This window comes from Chaetodon auriga, chromosome 6 (assembly GCF_051107435.1).
Source record: "Chaetodon auriga isolate fChaAug3 chromosome 6, fChaAug3.hap1, whole genome shotgun sequence".
Classification (NCBI taxonomy): Eukaryota; Metazoa; Chordata; class Actinopteri; order Chaetodontiformes; family Chaetodontidae; genus Chaetodon; species Chaetodon auriga.
Genome location: NC_135079.1, coordinates 23999521 through 24024525, shown reverse-complemented (window position 1 = coordinate 24024525; position 25005 = coordinate 23999521). Strand labels below are relative to the sequence as shown.

Here is a 25005-nt window from a genome sequence, read left to right as displayed (position 1 = left end):
GTTTCTGTATGACTCAGAGCTGTAATGAGAAGGTCTGAGTGACTGTGTGTGTCTGTGCGCGCCTGTGAGACAGAGAGAGATTTATAGCTGGCACTCAGCCCTGTGCAGGTTCAACTACTCCTTCTGAAGCTACCACCCATCACTCAGTTTCATTCTCACAGTACAAAAGCTCTTTCAGAGAAAGAAAAAGAGCTTTTGGGAAACACTGCACAGAATACAGAACACCACCAGTAATAACTTTCTGTTACATATAACAATATTCTGTCCATCGAAGAATTTCGTCTGGCCTCTTATCCAGTGCAGGGTCACAGGGGGCTGCAGCCTCTCCAAGAACACACCAGGCCAGATGTGGATGCATCACATTCTGGCTGTGAGGTCACTGTGCTAACCACTGAATCCCCATGCCACCCTTTATTTAAATCTGCAGGTTCATGGCAGTATAGCTCAATTTATCAAAGGTTTGGCAGTAGGACGGGGGAGTTGTGTGTCAAGTCATCTACAGTATTAAACTGCAGTGATAACAACTTTAAATGGAACATATAATTACCAGTGAAGTGCTCCAGGTGAGCTGGCTTTACAGACACAGGCTAAAAGAGAAGTTCCATATTGGCAGTTTCGTTGCAACTACTGATGGTGCAAAAATTCAGTTTTTAGAGGATATATGTCTTTGTGTTATATTGGAAGCCTTGAATGCTGATTAGAAATAATTATTGTGGCCATTGCTGAAATTTGAAAAATAAAAACAAAACCTTTCTTGTTCGTCTTTTCACTGTTACAACAGTCACAAACAACTCTGGTTTGGTTGAAATAAACCCTTAATTCACTGATTAGGGATAGGAACGAGGTAGAAGGCAGAGTTTCAGAGTATATAATATATACGAATACATACTGAAATTCAAAATATTCGTTGACAGCCCTACTGTCCTGCCAACATCAACGTAACACAAGTTGTTTTACTTACAATCCATTTTCTTCTGTTTTTCACACATACGTACAGTGACTGCATGCTGGGCTCAGTGTGTCTGCACGTAATGTGCCTGAACACATTACGTGCAGACACAGATGGAGGACTGAAGCTTCTGCTTTGATGGCTTAGGAAAGTCACAGAAATGGTCGGACACAGGCCTGCGGAACACAATGTCAGAAAAGTTTGGGGTGGAGGGGTTTTCCCAAAGCTGTTCAACTGCCTGACAAGCGCTTTTGGCAGAATACACCAGCAGCTTTAGCATAATACAAGATATCTGGCTTAATTTATGCCTGAATTGCCTCTGCAGAGAATCAAGAGAAGTGTTCTGGTCCAGAGTGGATGCACAGTAGAGACAAGTGAGAAAAAAGACTGAAACAGTGCAAAACCCTGTGTAGCAAAAGAATTTTAAGGACAGCTGCATTTAAGTCGAGTGGGGTGGGTCTTTTAGACCACCAAAGCTGTGCAGATAAGAGCTGGAGAATAGTTACAGGGAGAAGACTGAGACAGAGAAAGCTACTGCAGGTTGTGTATAGTTTCCACTGGAAGGATACTGTAGGCCTTGTGTTTTATCATTTCTCCACTTTACTTGCTTTAGGGTTAAATACTTGGGCTTAGAATTGAAACTGACAGTTTTTGCCAAACTGAAAACTGCATCTACTGCTTTAATTTGAAAAATCATAGTTTTAACAATACAAGTTGTTTAAACTCATTGCAATTCAGCACATATTGGCTGAAGATCAAAGCAAATGCTCCAGATGAATTAATCCTGGATCCTGTTCAGCCTTAACTGCAAGCATTGTAACATAACCAGCATGGCCTTTAACTGCTGCTTCAAAACAAACAATAGCTTTTTGTAGCACAAGTTGTTCTGTCACACTCAAGTGTACTACTGGTCTGAAAAGTCTGAGTACCACAGCTTTATTCAAGGGCAAAACATTTTTTTTTAATTACAGTCTTTTAAATTGATATTACAGCCAAATAGCTAAAAATAACAAGTATGAGAGTTTTGGTCTGAATGAATTCTTTGGAATTATTACCAGAATGACACATCACAGGCTTGCCTCTGATAGCTGTCAGACAATCAAATAAGTTTACCAAAGAAGAGCCTCAGCCACTCTCTTTAAACAGCTGATGCCAAAATAAAGGTTTAGACTTATGCTATAATGATACATTCCAAAAGACACACACATATATTCTCATACAGTAATGACAGGGCAGAAGACATGCTGGCAAAGCCATTGACAATAAAACATCAGATGGAGTATCATCATTTTTAGTGAAGTGGCTGGGCTCTAGGAACGGCAATGCTGGTCAGTAGGCCGGTCGGTCCACCACTTTGGTCCAGAATGAGATATCTCCATGGATTGCCGTGAAATGTTTTATTGACATTCATGGTCCACAGAGGACGAATGCGAATGACTTTGTTCATCACCCCTATGTCCACTACTGCAAACAGCAGGTGAAAGCTTTTAGTGATCTACTGAAATAGGTCATCATTAACTCAAATGTTCGGAACAAAAAAGTGCTAATCATGGTTTCACGATGACTCTCCCTATGGTGCCACTGATGGATTGACATTTTTGGTTAAGAGTGAAATGTCTCCACTACAATTGGATAGATGGATTGTTACACCTTTGGGATACCCTGACTTTTTGTTTAGTGCTGACATTTGGCCAAAATTAAAATATGTCACAACTCTGGTTTATAATAAAAATGTCTGTAAAACATTTCCATCATCCAATACTTAGGATTAAGATCCAATTACTTGCAACTGTTAGCATTTAGTTAGTAAAAGCGTGTACACACACACACACACACACACACACACACACACACACACACACACACACGCAGAAAAGAGGGTCAGGGTCGAGTGTGTCAGGTACAGCATGCATACCCAGTACACTCACAACCACACAGACAAATATATGAGAAGAAATGATGTAACACAAACACACACAGTGATGTGTAACTATTAAATTAAAACATATGGTCAAATCACAACTCACACACACACACATAAACAGCTGAGAATGTCAGTGTTGGTGAGCTCAGCTCCTGGGTTTCTCTATGACTCAGGGATATAATGAGAAGGTATGAATGACAGTGTGTGTTTTACTGCCCACTCTCTCTCTCTTTCTCAAAGTCAGTTTCAGATGACAGAGTACTCTGCTGATTCCTCAGTGTCCAGGAATTAATGCTGATGACACACAACATTCTGAAGGTTGTGTTTTTGTGTGTTTGAAGTGTCTGGTGTCCTCTGGGAGTTGGCGGGGCAGCACACCTGTAGCTGGGATTGAATAAGCTCTAATGTAAGGCTGGGCTCAGCAGATCCTGTGGCCTGGGAGCTCACTGACACTGTTCAATGGCAGCTTTGAAGTGCTAATCATTTACAGAGAGGGAAAACTAGACAAGGTAATGGGCAGAAAATGTTTTAAGGGAAGAATGCAAATTGAAAGGTTCCACTCTAACACCTAGTGAACAGGGAAAAAAATCAAATAAGACATAGGTTTAATTTGTACCACATCTCTTTCTAACTTAATTGTGACATCTGAAAATGGTGGTCTCTCTGCCCTCCCAACAAAACTGTTGGACAGTTTATGTAGATAGAAAATTGAATCTAAAAACAAAAGAGACAAGCCAGAAGACATAAGGTTGGAAGTAAGGAGAAGAATGTTAGTCAGCAGTTCTTAAGACTGGAAAACCTGCATAACATAATGACTGAAGGGCAAAGTTCAGTTTGGATTGACGTCCATATTGAGCGTTCAATGTGTTATTCACAGTAATGAACAGTAGAGGAGAGTCTATCATGCTGAGCTTGCGTTACATGGTGCAGAATCAGATTTATTTTATGCCACTGGCATGGTCTCAAAAAAGACGACACCTTAGCCAAAGATGCTAGATGGAGAAACTGCTATGACTGTAAAGATACAGTCAGTTAAGTAAAGGCATCATTTAGATTACTATTGACAACTATTCAATTTATTGCTCAAATACCAAATTTACTTGGATTTTGTGCCAATCATGGGCCTGCTGTTGCATCACTTTTTAACAATTGACCATCTTTTGGTAATTAACATGTCCATCAATTCATTAAGGAAAACAAGGCAATTGGCATCCCTGGAGGTATTTGTTTAAACCTTCATCTAATAACCATTACCTTTTATCTAGTCAATATCTGTCTGACTCAGCTCACAAAGTGATCAATTGCATCATATGTTCACTAATTGATCAGAGCAGCGTGTTGGCATGTAAAAAGTGTTTATGTGTTGGAATAGTAGAAGCAAACAGCTGAATCAGTGGGGATTGCACTGAGGTGATAGTTTAAAGTCTGTTCTAACTGGCTCAATCAGTGTATGTTATATGGAAATGAACAACTTTTCAACACTGCCTAACATTTCCAAGTGGTATTATTGTTGTTGGCGCCGCTGTCGCAAAGACAACTGGACCACTTTCCATTTTCCACAGAGCCCAGCAACAACCAAAGATACAGGAAACACTGCATCTGTTTCCAAATTTCAGTGAAGAAATGATAAACATCACTTTGGAAACAAGAGAGAAGAAAGAAGCATGTCCACTGAAGAGGTGAAGTGTAATTGCCATAATTTTATATGGAGTAATAACATACAGAGGTTGGGTTCGGGATGGAGGGGGAGTAGTGGAAAACATTAGAATAAAAACTCAACTTCATTCATTAAATTAGTCTATAATGGAGACATGAAAGAAGGTAGAAATGGCGCCAGGTGACAAGATCATGAATCAGCCTTCATTTTCCCACGAGATCGTACTCAGTGGCAGACTAAGCTGCAAAGGTGTCATGGCGTCATTATGCTATAGCAGTTACATTGTGCAATCAACATTTAATTCATAATGATCCGCTGAAGCAAAAAGCTTGTCTATTGCCAGTTTGGTGACTAGGAAGAAGAACTAATACACAAACAGTGGAGGTAACACAAATTCATTCCTAAATTGGAGGTCATGAAAATGCATGTGAAATAAAAATGGATGTGAAATGAAAAATGAAGTGATTACGTCAATCACGTGACTTATTTGTTACAGCTGATTTCATGAAAATAGATGTGATATGGTGAAAACAGAGCCATGTGTCATTATTTTGCTCATCTTACATTCATCAATCACCACAAAAAAATTGCCATTTATCATTTAAGGAAAGTGGTCGCAAGAAAAGATGTTTACACATTAATAGTGGAAGTGATGAAAAGCATGGGAATTGAAAATAATAATAAGCATGATAAATTGTCATTTCATAAATTTGATTGACAATTCATTTGAAACAGTGCTGAGAATCAGCTGAGCTGTGCTTCTATCTTCTGTCTACCATTCAGCAATCACAATGTCCAAATGAAATTTAACATTCACAGAAAGCAATTTCTGTCACTTCTGCTCAAAATGTCAGTCAACTCACAACCTTTGTGTTTCACCCTGACAGCTCTCACCAATATTGTGTATCATCAACAAGGAGCTGTGTTTGGCAAAACTGGGACCTGCCCAGCTGCGAACAGTAAAGTGACCAGCTCTCTGGTGAAAACAGTGGAGCATTCAGCAGCTAAAGACACAGACATTTTCTTCAGGAGTCAGTGGAGACCCATACTGAGCTAAGAGGACAATGAGTACTGGACCTGTATTCATAAGATGGCCAGAAATGAATACTTATGTTGCTTTGTGTCTGCTGGAAATGTAAATAGGCAACCGTTTGTTAACACTTTCACCACAGCTACTTTTTTAAGTGATAATGTGTCGATGTTGTGTGTGAAGTTTGTTTCAGACAACACAAACCAAAATGTAGAGTCAATGGAAAGATCTGAGTAACCACAGTGATGGCAGATTCTGTCACCACCAGAGTGGAAACATGCCTGAGGCTTCATCAGCTTATTGCTGAAGTTTACCTCTATTAACCTAGAGACAATATTGTCCTGGCTGGCTCCTTATCACAGAGCAACAGATGACAATGAAAGTCAAGTCAAGTTATTTGTTATTTTAGCCGACTGGATGTGACTCAGCAACATCATTCCTCTGCACACCGTTTGGTCATGCAACACAAAGGACTGTTTAACCTTTACTACTGGGTAGAGAAGTAGGGGAAAAGAAAGGATTATAGTAAAGGCAGACAAGTAAAAGGTGAGACACAGAGAAATGAGAGGGACAGGAAGGAAGAAAAACAGTAAGTCAGAAGAGAGGGACAGAGGAAAAAGGTGGAATACCCAGATGTCTTGTGCAGTTAGAGATAAGATGATAACTTGACAAAAATTAAAACATAGATTAATAGGACTGCTCTTTGTGAGACAATAGCATTACCTGCACACAGGTACTCAAACAGAAGTATGAAAGTGCACAAATGTCTATAATGTGGCCCCAAACACCACTGTTATAGATCAATGAATGCTGTCACACTATTGGCTTTAATGTTTTGGATTGAGATTAGTCAGTATGTGATTCTAGGTCTGTTTATTATTCCACTTTTCATTCTATTTCTGGAAATCCAATTTAGAGTATAGAGATTTATAAATTTAGAGTACTTATACAGTACTTTTCCAGTCTGACGACCACTTAGAAAGCTTTTACAACACAAGCTTGCATTCACACACACTCACACACACACACTTATTCGTACGGCGCCTAAGCCAGCTGCTCATTACAAGCATTACCTATTCACACACACTCACACAGCAATGGCACAGCATCGGGGTTAAGTCTTGCCCGAGGATACTTTAAGATTTAGACTGCCGAGGCCAAGGAACAAACCACCGACCTTCTGATAACTGGATGGCTGCTCTACCTCCTGAGCCACACAGGGAGCTAGGTGCACTGAAACACTGAACAAAGGTATTTATTTCTTATTCAGTTGGCCTTAACAAGTGTCATCCAGGCACGAACAGATACAGGCCAGAGGAGTGGACGTGTAGCTGTTTTATCAGTCTAGCTCATCACTGTTTCTTGTTCACAGCCCTCAGCAGCCATCCTTCTAACCTGTAAGACATATTTCTCGGAGACATTAAAGATTTCAAATGTTTAATGTTAGGTCTTGCGTATCTCTTAGGCTGCATTAGACTGCACAGTGGCAAATCAGATTACATTGAACGACTACTGATTTATTATATCTCTGCTGATAAATACAGAAAGACCAACAGAGAGAGTAAACATGAGAAAACAGTAGGGAGGATTAAGACAAGAAAGGCGAAAGATTATGAGTGAAAGAAAGGGGATTTCCACAGAGACACTGTAGTCCACTTACAAAGAAAAACACCCAACTTAAAAAAGAAGTCACAATAGAAAACTCTTCTGCTTCACTTACTCTAACAAATGTCACTGGCGCAATGACAGGGTCCTGATTAAAACTATTCAACATCTGACACTGGTTCCAGCTTGGATAAAACAGTCTGAGCTTGAACTGTATTTCATACGAACATATCATGTCTTTAGGTTTTTCATTCTTTTCAGTGTGTGTTTGTGTGTCCATGTGTTCATGGGTCTATGTGTACAGTAAAATTAAGTAGCATTAGGCCAGAGAAACGTGAGAGGCCAACAGATGGAGGAAAGTAGATAAGGAGGTTAAAGAAACATAACCTACAACACAATACAGCACAGCCAGGGATGGAGCCAAGAAGTTCACAACACGCACACGCACACACACACACACACACACACACACACACACACACACACACACACTCGCACACACACACACACACACACACACACACACACACGCACACACACACACACACACACACACACTCGCACACACACACACACACACACACACACACAAAGCAAGGTTAACTGTAAAAAAACTGACATCAGAGGTAGAATGAACAGCGTTAACAAGAAACAGTCTACCAGCAGTTTTCAGACAAAATTTAAAACATTCTCAGACATAAAAGTTAAAGAATTACTTCAAAAACACAGTTCCATGTAAACATAAGCACTGGAAAAATAGAACTTGTATATTAATATTAATGACTGAGTATGCAGAGTTAGAGCAACTGGGTAATAAAACGTGTGCTTGAAATCAAATATGATGAAATGTGACTTTTAACCTCATCAGTACTTGATATTTTTCAATGGCTCACTATAAATGGGGAAGTCCATAAGTCACAGCAAGCTCTCGAGCCATTTCCTGAGTTTAGCTTTAAATCCCTTGAATGCAACAGGTGTTTACAGTATTTAATCTAGCCTCATGAGCATCATCCCACAAAAGCACTCATCACTCATTATGTTAAAGAGTTCAAACTCATTTTGTTTAGACCTCTAGCAAATATCCACGTCCTCAGGCAGTCTTTCAGAGCAAATCACATAAACACTATTACGGTCAAACACCAACACCCACGCTCATATTTGCCTCTGTAGTCTTGGTTTGTTTTAACAGCTGGGTACCCAAGGAGATCAACATCTCATCTCATAGACTGTATGTCCTCATTAATCAGACAGCAGGCAGCAGCTTAATTATTCCTGCTGTTTGTTTTCGTGTTTACTGCTTTGCATGTGCACATGAAACTGAAAGACAGGAAAAGCTCCCTGAGGAGTGTGTTTTAATCGCTGGTTGGGAATACACACAGCAGTCAAAATATGTCTGATGACAATCAAGAGAAAAACACTGAGCTTTTAATAAGAACACGATCGCACAGATTCGGTTGCACAAACACACAGAAAGCTCAAAGAAATGAGAAGTCTTAGTTATTGTGTGGGTAAATCAATGGCTTAAGAGTGTGGAGGCCATGAGAGGGCATGGATAGGAGAATAGAAGGAGCAGGGAGGGAGTGTGGGAAGAGGGCAGGAGAAAAAAATAACAGCAACGAAAAGACAAAGGCAAAGCGATGGATGAGGAAAGGGGAAAGAGGAAGCGGGGGCTGAGGTTCAGAAACTAACAGAAATCTCATTGGCCATACTGTCAAACACAAAACTGCATTGAAAATCATATTTATGTTATCTGCGCAATGTAAAAAGTTATAACTCCAAGATGTTCATATAATCAAACTCCATTTTTCATCCTATCAATGGTTGACATTTTTTCAGTAATTGCCAGTCAACGTGTTTACATTCAGTACTGACCTCGACATGCAACAGTCTTCACTGTTAGAGGCAGAGTCCGCCACTTCCATATTGTATTCAGATTAACTTCAAATGTACAGGAATTCACAGGGGACAATGCAGCATGTATTCTGGCATTAGTTTGTTATTTTGTCTAATTGAAATCATTGTTTACTGTTAATTAGGTTACTGCTAATGCAAACCAAACATCAGCATCCTCCTGGTGATACTTCACATTAAAAGCATTCAACTTGCAAAACACGGGTGCTTAAAGTCAAACAGTCAAAGGAAATTAAGTGTATTTGGCACTGAGGTAAGCACTGACAGTGTACAAAAAATGCATCAGACAGCAGTTTTCTCCATTTTTTGTAGGCAGATCAGTCTTAAATATTGTAGGGAATAAAGCAATGAGATGGAGGGGCAGCAACGGTGAAGATGAAGAGCTGCATATGACAGGTTGAAGGACTCATAAACCTCAGCAAGGTAACCGACTCCTTTCACTGTGGAAAACTACTCACGGCCCAGCATGAAATCACATCGTGGTGGCTCATGGCATGATGGAACAAGGCCAACAGATGGAGTATTTAGTTCAGAATTCTGGAACGCATCATCTTAATCCGCACTTCAGGACCGAAATCAATCAAAAAAAAACTTGATTGAATTTTTTAATGAAATGCATAGGAAGTTAGGAGAGATAAATGTAAAAAACAAAACAACAATCCATAAAGGAGATAAACGTGTGGCAGGTGAAAGGAACTGCCTGGTGCATTATAGAAATCAAGTAAAGGAGATACCATAGATGGCGATGAAGAGAGGGATGTGGGAGAAAGAGAGAGGACACAGAGGAGAAAGGCATAATAGAAGGGAGTGGGCCCCATTCGCCCCTGATCCCCACTGACCTGTGAGTTCTGACCCCTGCCACACCCTGTCATTCAGAACCTGCCTCTTAATGTGTCTTAAGGCCTACTGCAAGGTCAAAGTTCATACCCAGAGGGCAAAGGTCCAACAAGGACTCCAGAGGCTGGGGTACATGAGGTTGGGCACTGAGCAAAAAGTAACACATAAGAGAAGAAGAAGGGTAGGGTGGAGGTTAGCATAGCCACGGATCTAATACTCTTAAAGCTGCAGGTAACTTGTATAAAAGTAATTTTTTGTCATATTTGTTAAAACTGTCCCTATGCCCAGACAGCAGTACATGAAACATGTAATCTGTGAAAAAAAAAAAAAAAAATGGCTCCATTGGTCCCACCTACTGCTCCTACTGCTTTGAAAGAATCCACCACGCCCGATACAAAACAACCAATCAGAGCCAGAAGAGCATCTGAGGGAGTGTCTGACATCTGTCAATCACTAATCACACACGCTGCAAACCGCCCCCTCCCTCCACTCATGCTGGCGGCTGCCGCTCAGTCGAACAGTTCTGTGAGCGGCATCAGGAGGTTAGTGAAAGCTATAGCGGAGTAACAGCCACCTGCAAAGGAGAAACTGCCCATACCGCCGCTGCCAACAACAGCATATACAGCTAAGACAACAAATAACCAGAAAGCTAATATGGTGATTGTTACAGTAACACTCCACAGCGCGTACGGTATGTTAGCAACTGTGATGTAGCTGCTGCTCAGAGTTAGCTTGTTTCCGATGCTAAGGCTAACGTTACTGGTTGTCACGGCAGCTGCACAGATGCCGCAGGGAGGAGGAGCTTGGAGGCAGGGCATGAGTGCAGCAGAGAAGGAGGGGGAGTGACGTGGAACTTGTGTGGGTTCAAATTTTCAGGCTCAGTCTGCTCTCTTCTCGATCTTACCTACTGCAGCTTTAAGGACAGAGAAGAGGAGAGGAGGAGGAAGACTGAGAGGTGAACCAAGGAGGAGGAGGAGGGGTTGAGAGTCAGAGGACAAGAAAGGAAGTAAAATATCCAGATCTTTTTCTTTCTAACTTGTAATTACAGCTGTCTAAACTAGAATGATGAGCAATCCAAACAGAGTCTGGGGCCTCTAATTTAAGCTCCATAAGTTTAATAGTTTATTGTGTCATTTTATGGTGATGGCTAAACACAGTTGAATGAAGTTAAGTTCTTTGCCTCTGTGATCATCTGTCAGAACAGCCCTCCAATTTCTCTGTGGGTCAGTGTGTGTGTGTGTGTGTGTGTGTGTGTGTGAAATCCAACAGACTGTGTGCATTTGCCTATCAGAGCTTGACAGACTGTAATCAATCCCTTCTGAATTTCTATGAGTTAATAAATCACCTATCGTGGAACTTGCCCACCTTCTTTTTCTCCGTTATTTTCTTCTTTTTGATTTTCAGTTTCTACTTTTGTTTTTATTTCACAATCCCACACAAAAGTATTCTCAAACACTGTGCCCATCTGACAAAGGCAAAGTGAGGAAGAGGAGAGCACCGGGCATTATCAGTCCTCCTTGCACACCCTTTCTAAAACATTTAACAAAATGCCTTCTTTCTTATCCTTTTTATTTCTTCAGTATTTTCACATCAAAGGTGCAGCCAACATGCTCTTTTTGCCTTGTTTGGTAAGAAAAGGACAACCCAAATTTGAGTATATGCAAATGATCATAACCTCTTTTAAGAAATTATGCCCCAGATTTTACAAGAAGTAAACATAATTAAGAAAATCTATTAATTATTAAAATCTCAGCTCCCATGCTTGAGTTTGAGAGCTGAGCTCTACTTCAGAATACAAACAAAGCTGCATTATTCACACGCATGAACACAAAACCATGTTACCCTCTCTCTCGTCTCACACACACACACACACACACACACACACACACACACACACACACACACACACACACACACACACACACACCCCTTCTCCGCTTTCCTCAATTATACAGCAATACACACACATTGTAGGTTAGCCACAGGGCCTCCACAGTGGTAGTGGCAGTGCTGTGAATCTTGCAAGGCGAGCTGGAGTGTGTGAACATGCACACATAGGCACACAGGATAGCAAGCGGGCAGGAAAACCTTCAGGGTCCAACACTGGAGGCAAGGATTCAGGCCCTTGGTAGTATCCCTACCAACACTGCTTTCCTTTCTTTTCCTTTAAAAAGACTCGTCTTACCCTCTCATCTCCTCTTCTACTTCCACATTCTAATCCCATCATCGACAGTATGTATACAAACATCACAAATAATTCATTCTTCTCCTAATTTTATCTTATGAGGGACCGTATGCAAACAAGCACAGAATCCCTCACCAGCTGCCTGGTTCTAATTAAATGAGGCGAGAAGAAGACATGCAAACTGTTCTCTTGCTTTAACCAAAGAAATTCGTGGCACAAAATGCTAATGTAACTATAGCACATATAAAACCAACCATGAAATTACACGAAAAAGGTGCATTACAAAATACATTCTGCAGTATCACAAAAAATGATGCTTGCTTGAGAAAGAATAATTTGCGCTGAGATGATTAGTTGAAATGTAACTAGTTTGATAGATGATTGTTTCACTCATATTTCAAGTAAAATACAAAACAGTATCTGTTTCCAGCTTCTCCAGAGTGAGGATTTGCTGTATTTCTTTCATGTGATAGTCTATAAAGTGATAGATTTTTAAAATGTTTTTCTTACATTAAAGACTAAATGATTAATTGCAAAAATGACCGTCAGATTAATCAACAGTCAGTAAATTCTTATTACAAAAGACATTATGCAATAAATTCCAATAAAAATGAATAACTGCTTACCTGATATTAAATAACAATAAAAAGCTGACAGACACATAACCCAGTCTTATAGTTTTATATGGCATTAACGTTTGATTTGACAGTGAAAGTGTCAGTTGGCAACAGCTACTATTACTCAGTCCACGTGAGCAGCCAGACAAGCTTTGAGGACAGTGACCCACTTTCTGCAACTTGGAGATGAACAACAGAAATTGGTACTCGGGTTGACCGATGTTTTTTCAGGACTGATATAGATTATTAATGATCAAGGAGACTGATAACAGATACGTGAAACCAAAATACAGTACATTTGCAGTAAAAATTAAAATGCTGTGTCACAAACTCCAACACAAAACTTCTTTGAAATGCCTTTAAGCATATGCATGTTTAATTTAAAAGAACTTCTCACCATTATCTTCAAACAAAAAGTGCACTCCATCACTGGGATTAACATAGGCCTTAGATGCAGTTCCAATACATCTAAAGTCTCTATCAACACTATCCTGAGAACACCAACTCATATGGGCGAGTAATGTCATGCTCACAATACGGCAGTTAAAATAAGTTCCAGTTGCACTGGTACCCAAGTAGCTCAGAGATACAACGTTAGCTATCGCTAAGTAAAATAACTAAATTATCTCTTTTAGTTAACTGTATACGCTATCACTCCAACAAAGTGTGTTATTTGGGCATTTTTAGCGGTGTAACTTGGAAATTGAGCATGCTTGTCACTATATAGAAATAGATCATAGGATTGTGGTGTTTTTGCATTCAGCGGAGAAGAGTGTGATGTTTCTAAGGTCAGAAATATCTGCTGTCTTGGAAACATTGCTCTACTCCAGTCTGCAAATGTGTTCCTCTGTGCTTGTCTGTAGCACAGCAGCCTTCAGTGCTGTGACGTGCAAGCGAATAGAGTGCGATTAGAGTGGTGACGACAGACAGACAGACAGAGGCGGCTGCGTCAGAGCTAAAGCAGAGCATTTTTAACTTACTTTATCAGCAATCAGATTTACATAACGCAGATTCTGATAATAGAAAAAATACTGAATGTCAGATCTGATAATCGGCCTGGCCAATAATTGGTCGACACATCAATATCTGGGTCATTGTTGGTGGAGAGTACACAAACAGTGCAAGTCGTGACCCTTCTGTCCTGTAGGAGTTGAGGGGGTGGTTGGGGTTGAGCGGTTAGTGAAAAAGCTCATTTACCATCACAGACCTATATAAACAAGCACCCTGACCCTGTTTCTGTTGGAAGTCTGATCAAGGTAAGTCCAGCGTATACAGAGTGAGGTGGAGACCCTTGTATGGTATTACATATGTGATAGAAATGGAATCCGTTAAATCCCACTCACAAGAGAGGTGTCTAATGAGGGGAGTAGGTTAGCCTAAGGCTGAACAAGCAGGTGGCATTCCACTTCAACCATGAGAAACAAATGGAGATGGAGAGGGAGGGGGGATTACAGCAGACCTTTACAAAGAGCAAAGCTTACTAGAAAGCAGGCCCAACTAAGGGGTCGTCGGTAGGCTAAGTGCCCACGGCTAAGACGCCTTATCCAGGTTAGAAAGGTGACATTCTTGTGGGACTAATAGATGCAATCCAGCCCTAACATTGGCCTCAGACCATGACACCACAATAAAGATAACCCAGATATTATTTTCTACTACTGCCATTTAACCTTTATTTTGGTCAGGACATACTAACGAAACATACTATTTCGACCACTGGTAGCATACTTTCTTTGGAAAGAGCATTTATGCCACTGCATAGTGTGCAAATACTATTTGTTTAACTCTATCTCACATGAAGAATATTGAAATATGTCATCAGCATAATATTATTCAAGACTCAATTCAACAGAATGTTGTTTATTTCATCAAGCCTTTACTTCACTGAACACTCTGCTCTATCTTCCAAAATACACTTTCATTTGATATTGAGGCCATTCATCAAGAGGCTCTTAGGAAGCTCTGACAACCTCAGTTGAACTTAAAAGAACTTCTCGTTTCGGATACTCTGTTTTTGTCTCAGTCACCTGTGACCCGTGTGTGTTCATGACCCCTCAGACCGACCCTTAGAGTGCCAACAGCAGAGCTGCTAGACGAATTCTGTAATTTCTGTAGGTCATAAACACCACATTCTGACCCTTGAAACACCCTTTGTCACCTCTCTTTTAACACTTGTGTGTGCGGTCAGCCCAGCTCTGAACCTTGGCCAATTTATTTTGACCCTTGATTAACCTGACCCTGCTTGTTCCAACATGGATCAAGTGCTCCATTTTCAAGTCCCTCTTCCCTCAGTGCATGTTCTCATTTGTCTTTATCAAAGATTTGTGCAAGTAACCTACATTCTGATAATATCTACCTTTGTTGTTGTGCTTATCTAAAACAGACACGGAAGCAAAATCATGAAAGATGCAGGACACCAAGGCACTGTAAGTATTCTGTGTCTGATCCATTTATCATAAGCCAAGATAGAGAAGAGAGAGAGGAAAGAGTTTTGTTGTTTTTTTTTTCACAAAGTATTGAATGGATTTTGATGCAGTCCTGCCACACACACGCATACACAAACACGCACACACGCACACACACACGCGCGCGCACGCACGCACGCACGCACACACACACACACACACACACACACACATTAATATACATAAACTACTGCAGTGACTCTGCTAGAGCCAAATAACAGATGGACAGTGAGGTCAAAAATGGTGTGAACAAGGGGATAAAACAGAGAGATTTAGAGAACAGATGGGCATAGATTTCACTGATGGGCAGAGTAAGGAAGCACACGCGTAACGTACGTCAAGCAAAAAACAACATGCAATGAGACAATTTCCTAAAATTTGGTTTTAACAGGATTTGGAGCATTTGAGTATTAAATAAGTCAAATTAGTCCCAGGGGGTGATTCCATTTTACACTGTATGTATGTATGCAAGTATGGAGCCTCTAGCTGATGGACAACCTAACTACCCACCTGGTTATCCTGTTGGTTCAATATACCAATGAAGATTGCACAAAATCTTACAAAACCAGGCCTGACATAAAGAATACATATGATATTCTATCATAAATCATCATGACGTTAAAAGCTATGCAAGTATGAATGCAGCACTGGCTGTAGGAGGTTGTTTGGGGGCACTGAATAAAATGAATGCTGAGTCACTGCACTAAAGCTCAAGCAGCAGGCGGACAGGAAGTAGGTAGGTATCAGGGGAGCCTGCTGAGGAGAACAGGACTCTGGCATCTGCTACTACACCAGAGAAGTCACGGAAAAAAGGAGACATGAGAGATAGCGGGAGAGGGAATGGAAAGAATGAAGGGAGAAGAGGAGGAAACAATAGAGGATAGGAAAGGAAGAAAGGGTGAAAAGAGGGCAAAGGGGAGCTGAATAAAAAGGAGAAAAGGTAGGAGGGGGAGGACCGAGAGGGGAGAGAGAGGTGTTAGAGTAAAGGAGGGGAAAGGAGAAAAAGAGGTGGGGAGGCGGAAACAGGAGGAATACAATAGCAAAGAAGCCCGTAGAAGGACAGAAGGACACATGTACCTGCTCGCAGAGCTTCTCAGCCTGACTCAGCATAACGTGAAGTCACTTTATATTATATAACTTTATATTTTATTGCTGACTCAGCCTGATGTTGGATGGGCACCAGGGACCCTACTGTCACAGCTGAAACACTCTACAACAATATCATTCACAACACCTTCTCTTGCTGGGACAATGCACCACATGAAACCCTTTTAGTCACCTGTACCACAATGATAGCTTCCATCCAGTATAAAGAGAACGTTTCTTTTAGAGAAAATATAAATAAAAAAATCTGAGTGTGTGTATGGACAAAAATAGTTCCCACAAAGCAATATATCTATTTCAATAACCAAATTCTTTTCTACAAAATGAGTTTTTCAGAATCAGCTGTTGTAGATTAACAGTCAAACCGCAGGGAAAAAACATGCAATGCGAGAGTGGTCAGACATGTGTTAGATCAATGTGGCAGCTGTGGTTTGAGAAGATCTGAACATGGTTTTTGTTGTGACTCTGGGTCAGGAATGCATTGTGCAGTGACTGCTGTGAATCCAGGCTGAAATCCTCAGCAAACGAGCAAGCGACAAACTTTTGTGAGCCAAGTTTCAAACTCAACAGAAGATGAGTATTTGGTCTACAAAAAGAGGCCCAGTAACAAGCAGAGGAGCGGGCTACAGAGGTCTGGTACCCTCTTTTCTGTTTAACTCCATAACCCCTGATTTTTATCACTTTCAAACTTATGCTCCAGCAGACCCTGACTCAAGTGACATCATTTGAGGATATTTAGCAAATTTTCGGGCAGTTCTCTCAGACGCCACAAAAGGCTTTATAGAACTTATATGCAGTACTACTCCTCATGCTTATGTACTGTGATATGTTAAAATGCTTTTCATGAACTAGAACTTCTGATTTCCAGAAAATCTATTCTTGTGATAGAAAATTATATATTTCACTGATATAAACTTTTATTCATATTGCTCACCCATAATGAAAGTTAGGCATATTAATTACAAGAATTAGGTCCTTGATGAATTGTGAAAAAGGGAAAGGTGCCTTGTCCAAATCTCCCTACAGAGCCTAAATCTCACAATAGCAGCAGTGTAACAGCATACACCATCCTCTGTCATTAGAAGCAGTCATCTATGAGCATCTCTACATGCCACATAAACAGAAATGTTTTCCAACAGCAGCTCGAACGGTGAACATAGCTCCAGTTAACATGCCACAAGATCTCTAATGACATCATGACAGTGCTAGGTGTAAGTAACAGAGAGAGTGAGTGAAAGTGTGTAAGACAGAAAATATAGTAATGTTGGATCGTGTTGAAGAGGCAGCCAGTGAATCAGCTCATTTCCCCTGCTGCCTTGAGGGTTAGACAGTCTGACAGGGCAGCAAAATAAGGATGACTCATCCTGGCTCACACACGAACACACACACACACACACACACACACAGGTGGGTACACATACACAAACACAGGATGATGGATTATCACCTCCGTAAAACATGCTTTTGTAGCTTCCAATTGCCCTGAAAGGAAACCTCTCATGCTTTCTCAGATTCTTCTGCCCTTTTGCAAATACTCTATCCCTTACACAACTCATTCTTTCTTTCTTTCTCTCTCTCTCTCTCTCTCTCTCTCTCTCTCTCTCTCTCTCTCTCTCTCTCTCTCCCTCCCTCCCACACACACGCACAGTCTCTTTTTCCTGGCCCTCTTCTTTCTGCCTTCCCAGCTGCATTGAAAAACATAGCCCTGCAGCCACCAACCTGTGACTCATCCTTGTAGCCTTTCTGTCAGAGTCTGTCAGGATGTTCGCACAGACACAAGCGTATTATGTGCAAACTTACAGGCATGAACACACACATACATGCTCATCAGGTTTGCATTCCAATCTGTCTGTCTTTTGTGAAGATGAGACTCCAGTGGTGAGGGGCTTTCAGATCTCGTGGAGCTGATATCTGAACAAACTTCAAAAGACAGAAGCTCCTTTGATCTGACAGGTTACAGTAGGCACAGACACATACACACACATCAGTGGGGGTAGGTTAGCCAGTTTCTTTAAGGGCCATCCACTGTTGTTGTGCCTGGGTGAAATAGAACAAACTCAACATGTTTGACACTGTTTAGTGGGTAGGAGGTGAGCAAGGGGGGACTACTTCCTCCTTTTGTAAGAGTGGTCTCAGGAAAAAGCTGGCGATATCTTCCCCAAGGTCCAACTTCGATGGACTGACACCAAGACTAGAGAACAAAACGGTGTGTGTATGTGTGAAATAAGATCAGCATGTGTGCCACTGAAGGTTAAGTGATGTGGGCTGAATGAGGTACCAGAGTTTGAGCAACTGTGTGCCGAGTGGTCTCCAGTGTCCTTTTGCATTATTAGCTTCTGCCTGAGAACAACTGCTTTGTGTGTGCAGTGTGTGTGTGTGTGTGTGTGTGTGTGTGTGTGTGTGTGTGTGTGTGCAAGTGTGCATGTGTATGTGTGTTACCTGCTTTTGGTCTATGGTGGCTCTCATCCAACACCAGACTGTTCATACATTTCAGCTCCCAGTCTTGGACCTCAGTATTCCACAGGGCAGGGACCAACACGGTGTACTGGGCCCTGTAGATGGAAGTGAGGTGTGGAGAACAAAGAGGGGGGTATCATTTGGGTGTCAATTTCACAATCTAAAAATAAGAGCTGATTAACTTTCTAATTCTACCTGGAACAAGAGTAAGGTCACAACAAAAAGAGGGTGGTAGCTGTGTAACTGAACAGACAGGTACTGTATTTAAAGATCTGAAAGAATTGTTGTTTAAACTACAGTTGTTAATTAAATGTTTTGGGGCATGATGTGCTTAAAACTTTTGTTGTTGGTTCACAGGATTCCCACCTAGATTTCAGACAGCTGAAAACTCGTTAATGTCTCATAAACTTTGGAAATGTATTTTTGATCAGTCAATCCCCATCGCTTACTGTACACTGAACGGGCATAAGGGAGGGACCTCTCAATGTACAATCTGAACAGGAGGAATTGTTACGGCAAGAAAAAACTTCAGTGTTCAGTGTTCATATGGGCGCCTAATTACTGTTTTAAGACACTGAAAACTTCTGACCCTGTTTCTATATTAACCAAAGTTTGGATGTGCAGGTGCATAGAGTGCAACATTAAACAGGCCAGGCCATAACATGCTTTGTGGGTTTTTTTCTTTCCTTTAGTGTCTTCTATAGCTTTTTTGGGCATGTAAAGGGTCCGCAAATTTACAGTTTTTACAGTAACAATTTACAATTTTAAGTCCAACTCCACACCAAATGGAGTTACTCTCCCCCACAGAAGGCACTGCTCCTGAACTCCCTGAAATGGCTCTTTTACAGTGCAGCCTTTTCTTATTTCTGGTGTGCCTCATTATGTATATTGCTGCATTATGTATTTGCATAATGCCCACCTAGCAGCTAATTTGTCACACCCTCAAAAAAAAAACTAGGTAGAGTGGAGACCAGGAAGAGTTTGACGCCGACTCCATAGCATTCAGATATGGACGGCACAAGCAAAGCCCACCACCTACGTTACCCTGCTTTCCCAACAAGGACCAGTAATGGCACAAGTTCAACGATGGAATGATACTGGCTATCCCTGATGTGACTTCAAACTTACTCTCACAGGCTTTAGCGATGTTGGACTATGCTTTAATATTGAGGGACAGTCAAGAGAAACTGTGTGAATGTTAGCTTTTTTGTTATATGGAAGCACTTTCTGCTCTGGGATCATCACACTGGTATGGTAAAACACTGTCAGAGCTCAGGCCTGCACGAGATAACCAATCAAAGCAGACTGGGCTTTTCGGGAGGGGAGCCTTAAAGAGACAAGAGCAAAAATGGAACATTTCAGACAGAGGGTGAATGAATGTGCTGCAACAATGTACAGTATGAAAAAAGACGACCTCCAAAGAAAAGCATAAACTTGAGAATGAGCATAAAATGACCTGTTTAATTAGAAGTGATTATGATGGAGGATCAGACAAAATGATGAGAAGACAGAGACTGAGAAAGAAGAGAAGGTGATATAAAGAGTGCTATGTAATTGAAGACAGATAACGTTGTTAAAATATCTATGCCAGCATATAATGATAAATGGTTGTAGACAGCAATAGATACAGTGCTATGGAGAAAATGAAATGAGAGCGTTCATGGGAGAAGAAGAATGAATGATGTGTATAGATTTTCTGTCAGCTCATTTAAAACCACCTCAGCAAGCACTCCAAAGATGGAATTCACTCATTTAATAGTACACATACACTAGACAGGTTTTCAGTAGTAGTGATGGCCACTGAAGTTCCTCCAATGATGGCTTGGATCTGAATCACACACTTTCTTCATACCTTAGTACTCAAATACAATCTAAATCTAAACTTTCAGAACTAATGCAAAGACATCAGTTGGATATGACTTCTACAGCTGACATCTGTTTGATCAAGTCATATTAGCAAGTTGGTAGAAGCGTATTCTTCAACTGAATGACCTACTTTAAAGTTATGTGACACCACATCCATCTACCCTGTTTTTGAGTCATTAAGCCCTAAATCTCAATCAGCTCCACTGCTCCTGTTCTGAAGCTGACCCTGACCTCTGACCTCTTTTTATAACTTGTTTGGTGGTCACACTGACAGACACATCTGGCCTTTATTCCTTATAGCTTGCCAAGAATGAGGTAGGTCCATTCCCCACCTGGATAGTCTTATCAAAGTTTTGGAAGATAATATAAAAGTGGGATATAAATGGAGTGTGGGACTGCTAGCTATGTTGCCATCTTCAGTTACCCTTATGTTCCCTAACTGAAGAGAAAATTAGGCCTCTATTTGAAAGATTTATCAGAGGTTATCATTTGACTGTCATTTCTTTTCATTTATATTTTATTTTGGCAATAAGCCTCCCTGCTTTCTGATCTGTTTCTGTTATAGTAGTTACTGAGGGGCAAAATAAACCTGCAATTGCAGCTATGCATGGAGTGGTCAGCTATATGTGACTCTTGTATGTAAACTTGCCATGATAGGAACAGTGGTTATGTAACCTTCGAAATGAGCCACAACTTAAACCTGCATGTTCGAGCATGAGAACGACATAGGTGCACTCAACCTGGTAGAGATCCCACTACACTACCATAATACAATAATTCTATTCTATTTTAGTATCTTCATTATCCCCTTTAAAATGTATGGTGTAATGTGCATTTTCAAGGGTTATCTTTGCATTTTTAATGGCCAATAAAAATCAACATAATCTGCCAGTCAAAATAGACCCTATTGTAGGTTTAAATTTGTATTTCATGACTGACTTCGATCATTTCTTAACCTCCAAGACAAACCAAGGGCATCAGATTCAGTGACATCACCACAAGCATTCAAGCCAGATGGCAGGGCAAACTGACAAACAATAACCTCTGACTCATTTATAGCAAGTGCAGCATAATGTGGAATGTCATGTTTTTCTTTTGCATTCTTGATTCATTTTCAGTCAGAGAATACTTTGTTCATTTAATTGTATCACTTTCCTAAAACAAAGGGACGTTATGGACGGAATAACAAGTTTGTTAATGTAGTTGCTCATGTCACTATAGATTAGATTTAAGAAAAGAGAGGGGATGAGAGAACAGAGATCTAATGCTGTAAAGGTAGTTAGTATTAAAAAATGAGGGAGCCGAATATGACACAATAGAAGTAACAGCTGAGAGCCATGTTGGAAGCTCTGTGAGGCTATATTTAGGTACAGCAGTGCTTTGAGTTTAATGCTAATGTGAGGATGGTGACAATGACAATGCTAACATGCTCAGCAGGTATAATGTTTACCATGTTCACTACTTCAGTTTAATGTTTAAGCATTTGCTAATTATCATGAAATGCAAAGTACAGGCTGAGAGGAATGTCATTAGTTCTGCAGGTAGAGTAAAGTATTGGACAAATTGAAATTATGACCTGATGATGGCACTCGATTAAAAGTTTGGGGATTGCCAAAGTGATTACAATTCATTCTGAGGGGGTCATGAATGTGTGTACCGAATTTTATGGCAATTCATCCAAATATCGTCAAGATATTTCAATCTGGACCACATTGGTGGGCCAACCAACACACCGACATGACCATCCCCAGAGCCACACAGCTAGCATGGCTAAAAACAGAGTGGGGGAGGTAGAGCGGGTATTATCACTGAATAAAAGAAGGCGAGGGCAGTGAAAAGAAGTAATAAGACATTACTAAAAAGCACTGGCCAACTGATCTATACTGAGGCCAAACGTTTAAATGGGGAGCAGGGGAAAGAAACACCAGCAAAGTGACAGACAGACAGAAACTGAATAAATCATCCACAGAGTGTGAAGCTCCTCTTTGACTGGTGACGTAGGGTGTGCTGGGAGTCATTGTTGCAACCTATGACCGGGCTGACAGCTGATTGACAGCCCAGTGTGGGCAGACAGGCACATGAGATGGATGAGCCTCTTAACCAACCATTAATCAGAATGGCCTTTATGGGTGAATGGCAACTCCTATTTCTACCACTCAGAGAGAGTGAAAGAGCAGAGACCCTTCAGAAAAATTAAGAGAGGTTGAAGATCTCACCTCACTCCCTTCCCTCATCTCTCTTTCTTGCTCTCACTACTCTCCCTCCCCAATTAGGGTACCTTGTTTCTCTGGCCCCTTCTCTCTCTTACCCTCCATTCATCTTCCTTTCTCTTTTAGCCCATTCGCATCGTTCCCCTCTTTCTTCAACAGTATCTTCCCAGTGTAAAGGATCCTGCCCTGGGAGACAGTCAAACCACTTAGTGTTGACTTCTGACCAGGCTTTCATAATGATGCCAAGCAGGCAACAAGGACTTCTCAATGTGACGTGATGGCAGGCTGCCCACTGAACACCAGAGCTAGAACAAAATGGGACTGTCAGTGCTGCCCTTGATGCTTGCATATACACACAGAGGAAGAGGTTCACACATGGATCAATGCAGGAACACATCTGTGCTATTAAGTGGTTGTGAAAGCTACATATAGCATGTTGCAAATAAAGCATTGAGAAATGGTCAGTTAAACAGTTGTTTAGCTGTTCTGCATAATAATCCTAAAGATTTGTCCTTCATAAGCCACTTTGCAAGTCACTGGTGCGTACCTAGCACGCCTTCTCCCACCTCTAGCTCATGATAAAGTGCTTTATCACTGCCTGTGACACAGCTATGTTTATGGAAACTATTTGGCCGTGCAGCCTCCATTTATCCAGTGTCTACTGCACAGATCTTTGTCCAAGGTAAACAAACCTCGGTCCAAACAGTGGTACCTTTTCTACAATGAGAAGCAAATGAGTGTGACATTTAAGTAGTGGACGGGAGCTTATCTATTAAAACAAATATGATAAAGTGGAGTTTAATAATCACTGTGCACCACTCGGTCTCTCTCACACACACAGACAGGCTGTATACACAAACCCAGTGACCCTGCTGAGTTGCCATAACTACAGCTCCATGTCAACAAAACATGTCCGTCGGCATGTGACGTTTATATTCAACATAGTGAGAGACAGACAGAGAGGTCCCACTGAAAGCAGCGTGGGCTGCCATTGATGAAACTAATTTAGCATAAAGGATGTTTAATCCAAACATGTACAAAAACAACCACAGCAAAACAATGACGCTCTGCTTTTCCTGGAATGCTTGGTGTCAAAACATGTCCAGTCCTGATGAACTGATTGATATTCATGAGCTGCCTGGGGTTTTATTGAGGAGTAAGTCTAAAAACTGAGCTCTCAGCTTTGAGAACTGTGCTGTGCATTCTTCAGAAGGACCCACCACTTTCAGCACATTCATGAGTGTGGTCTGGGCCAGCGTTCATGGATGCGGGTCTCAAACAACATATCTTATGCTTTTTTGTGCGAAACAAAATGCAGATTATGAACAAAACAAATGCGAGGATGATGATGATGAAATGATAAATGTCAAAAGCCACTAAAAAATATATGACATAATATACAGCATATAAATAACATATTTAAGTGTTTGTAAGCACAGAACCAACACAGTGTCTACAAACCAGCTAGGGTTCATTCATAATGCTGTCGCATGTTCAACATCAGTTTACTTACACATCAACAGGTACTCTCAACAGGAGGGGTAACACTGCTCCCTCATCATTCAGGTCCATCAGTCGAGGCTCCAGGAGCTCAATGATAGTCAGAGCAGTGCGGAAAACAGCTGACAGGCCTGAGGGGAGACAGCAGGATTTCCAAAAATGACTGCTGTGACATAGATTATTGCTTTGTCAATACAAAGTAGGTGTAAAATAGATAAGACAGAGAGGATGAAAAGCAATTAACGCTGTGAGTCATCAACCCATGAAACCATGCCAATTAGCCCGCTAATCTTTTCCATGAGACTGAACCAAACTGAATGATGCTCACTTTAATAACAGAAAGTCAGAGTAAAGTGGTAACTATTGTCTTAGAAGATTATTTATTAGAACCATTTTATTGCCCCCTCCCCACTGAGTGAATGTGAGCAATAACATTAGTGTTTGCTTGTACGTGTGTGTGTGTGTGTGTGTGTGTACATACCGTGCAGAATGATGAGATCCCAGACAGCTAGGACAGAGTCCCAGCACGGCAGGGAAGAGAAGAGAGTGAGGAACCATGGCATCACAAAGTGGACTGATAAGACTCCTATTGACTCCTGCAGGGAGATTCAGGAAACAGGGAGGGTTGATTTGGCAGAACCCAACAGGACTTGTTTCTCTGCCAATTTCTGTCAATTATACTGCTTTACTG

The 25005-nt window shown here is 41.0% G+C and overlaps 1 protein-coding gene across 1 annotated transcript in view; it reads right to left on the bottom strand.

Moving 5' to 3' along the window:
- Positions 1 to 25005, bottom strand: part of LOC143322667 (uncharacterized) — a 61681-nt gene that overhangs the window by 29689 nt on the left and 6987 nt on the right. The window contains exons 8-10 of the mRNA XM_076734003.1: positions 24796 to 24910; positions 24328 to 24445; positions 18721 to 18833 (exon numbers count right to left, since the gene is read on the bottom strand). Coding sequence (XP_076590118.1) covers positions 18721 to 18833; positions 24328 to 24445; positions 24796 to 24910 — 346 coding nt within the window. The remainder of the gene's footprint in view (positions 1 to 18720; positions 18834 to 24327; positions 24446 to 24795; positions 24911 to 25005) is intronic.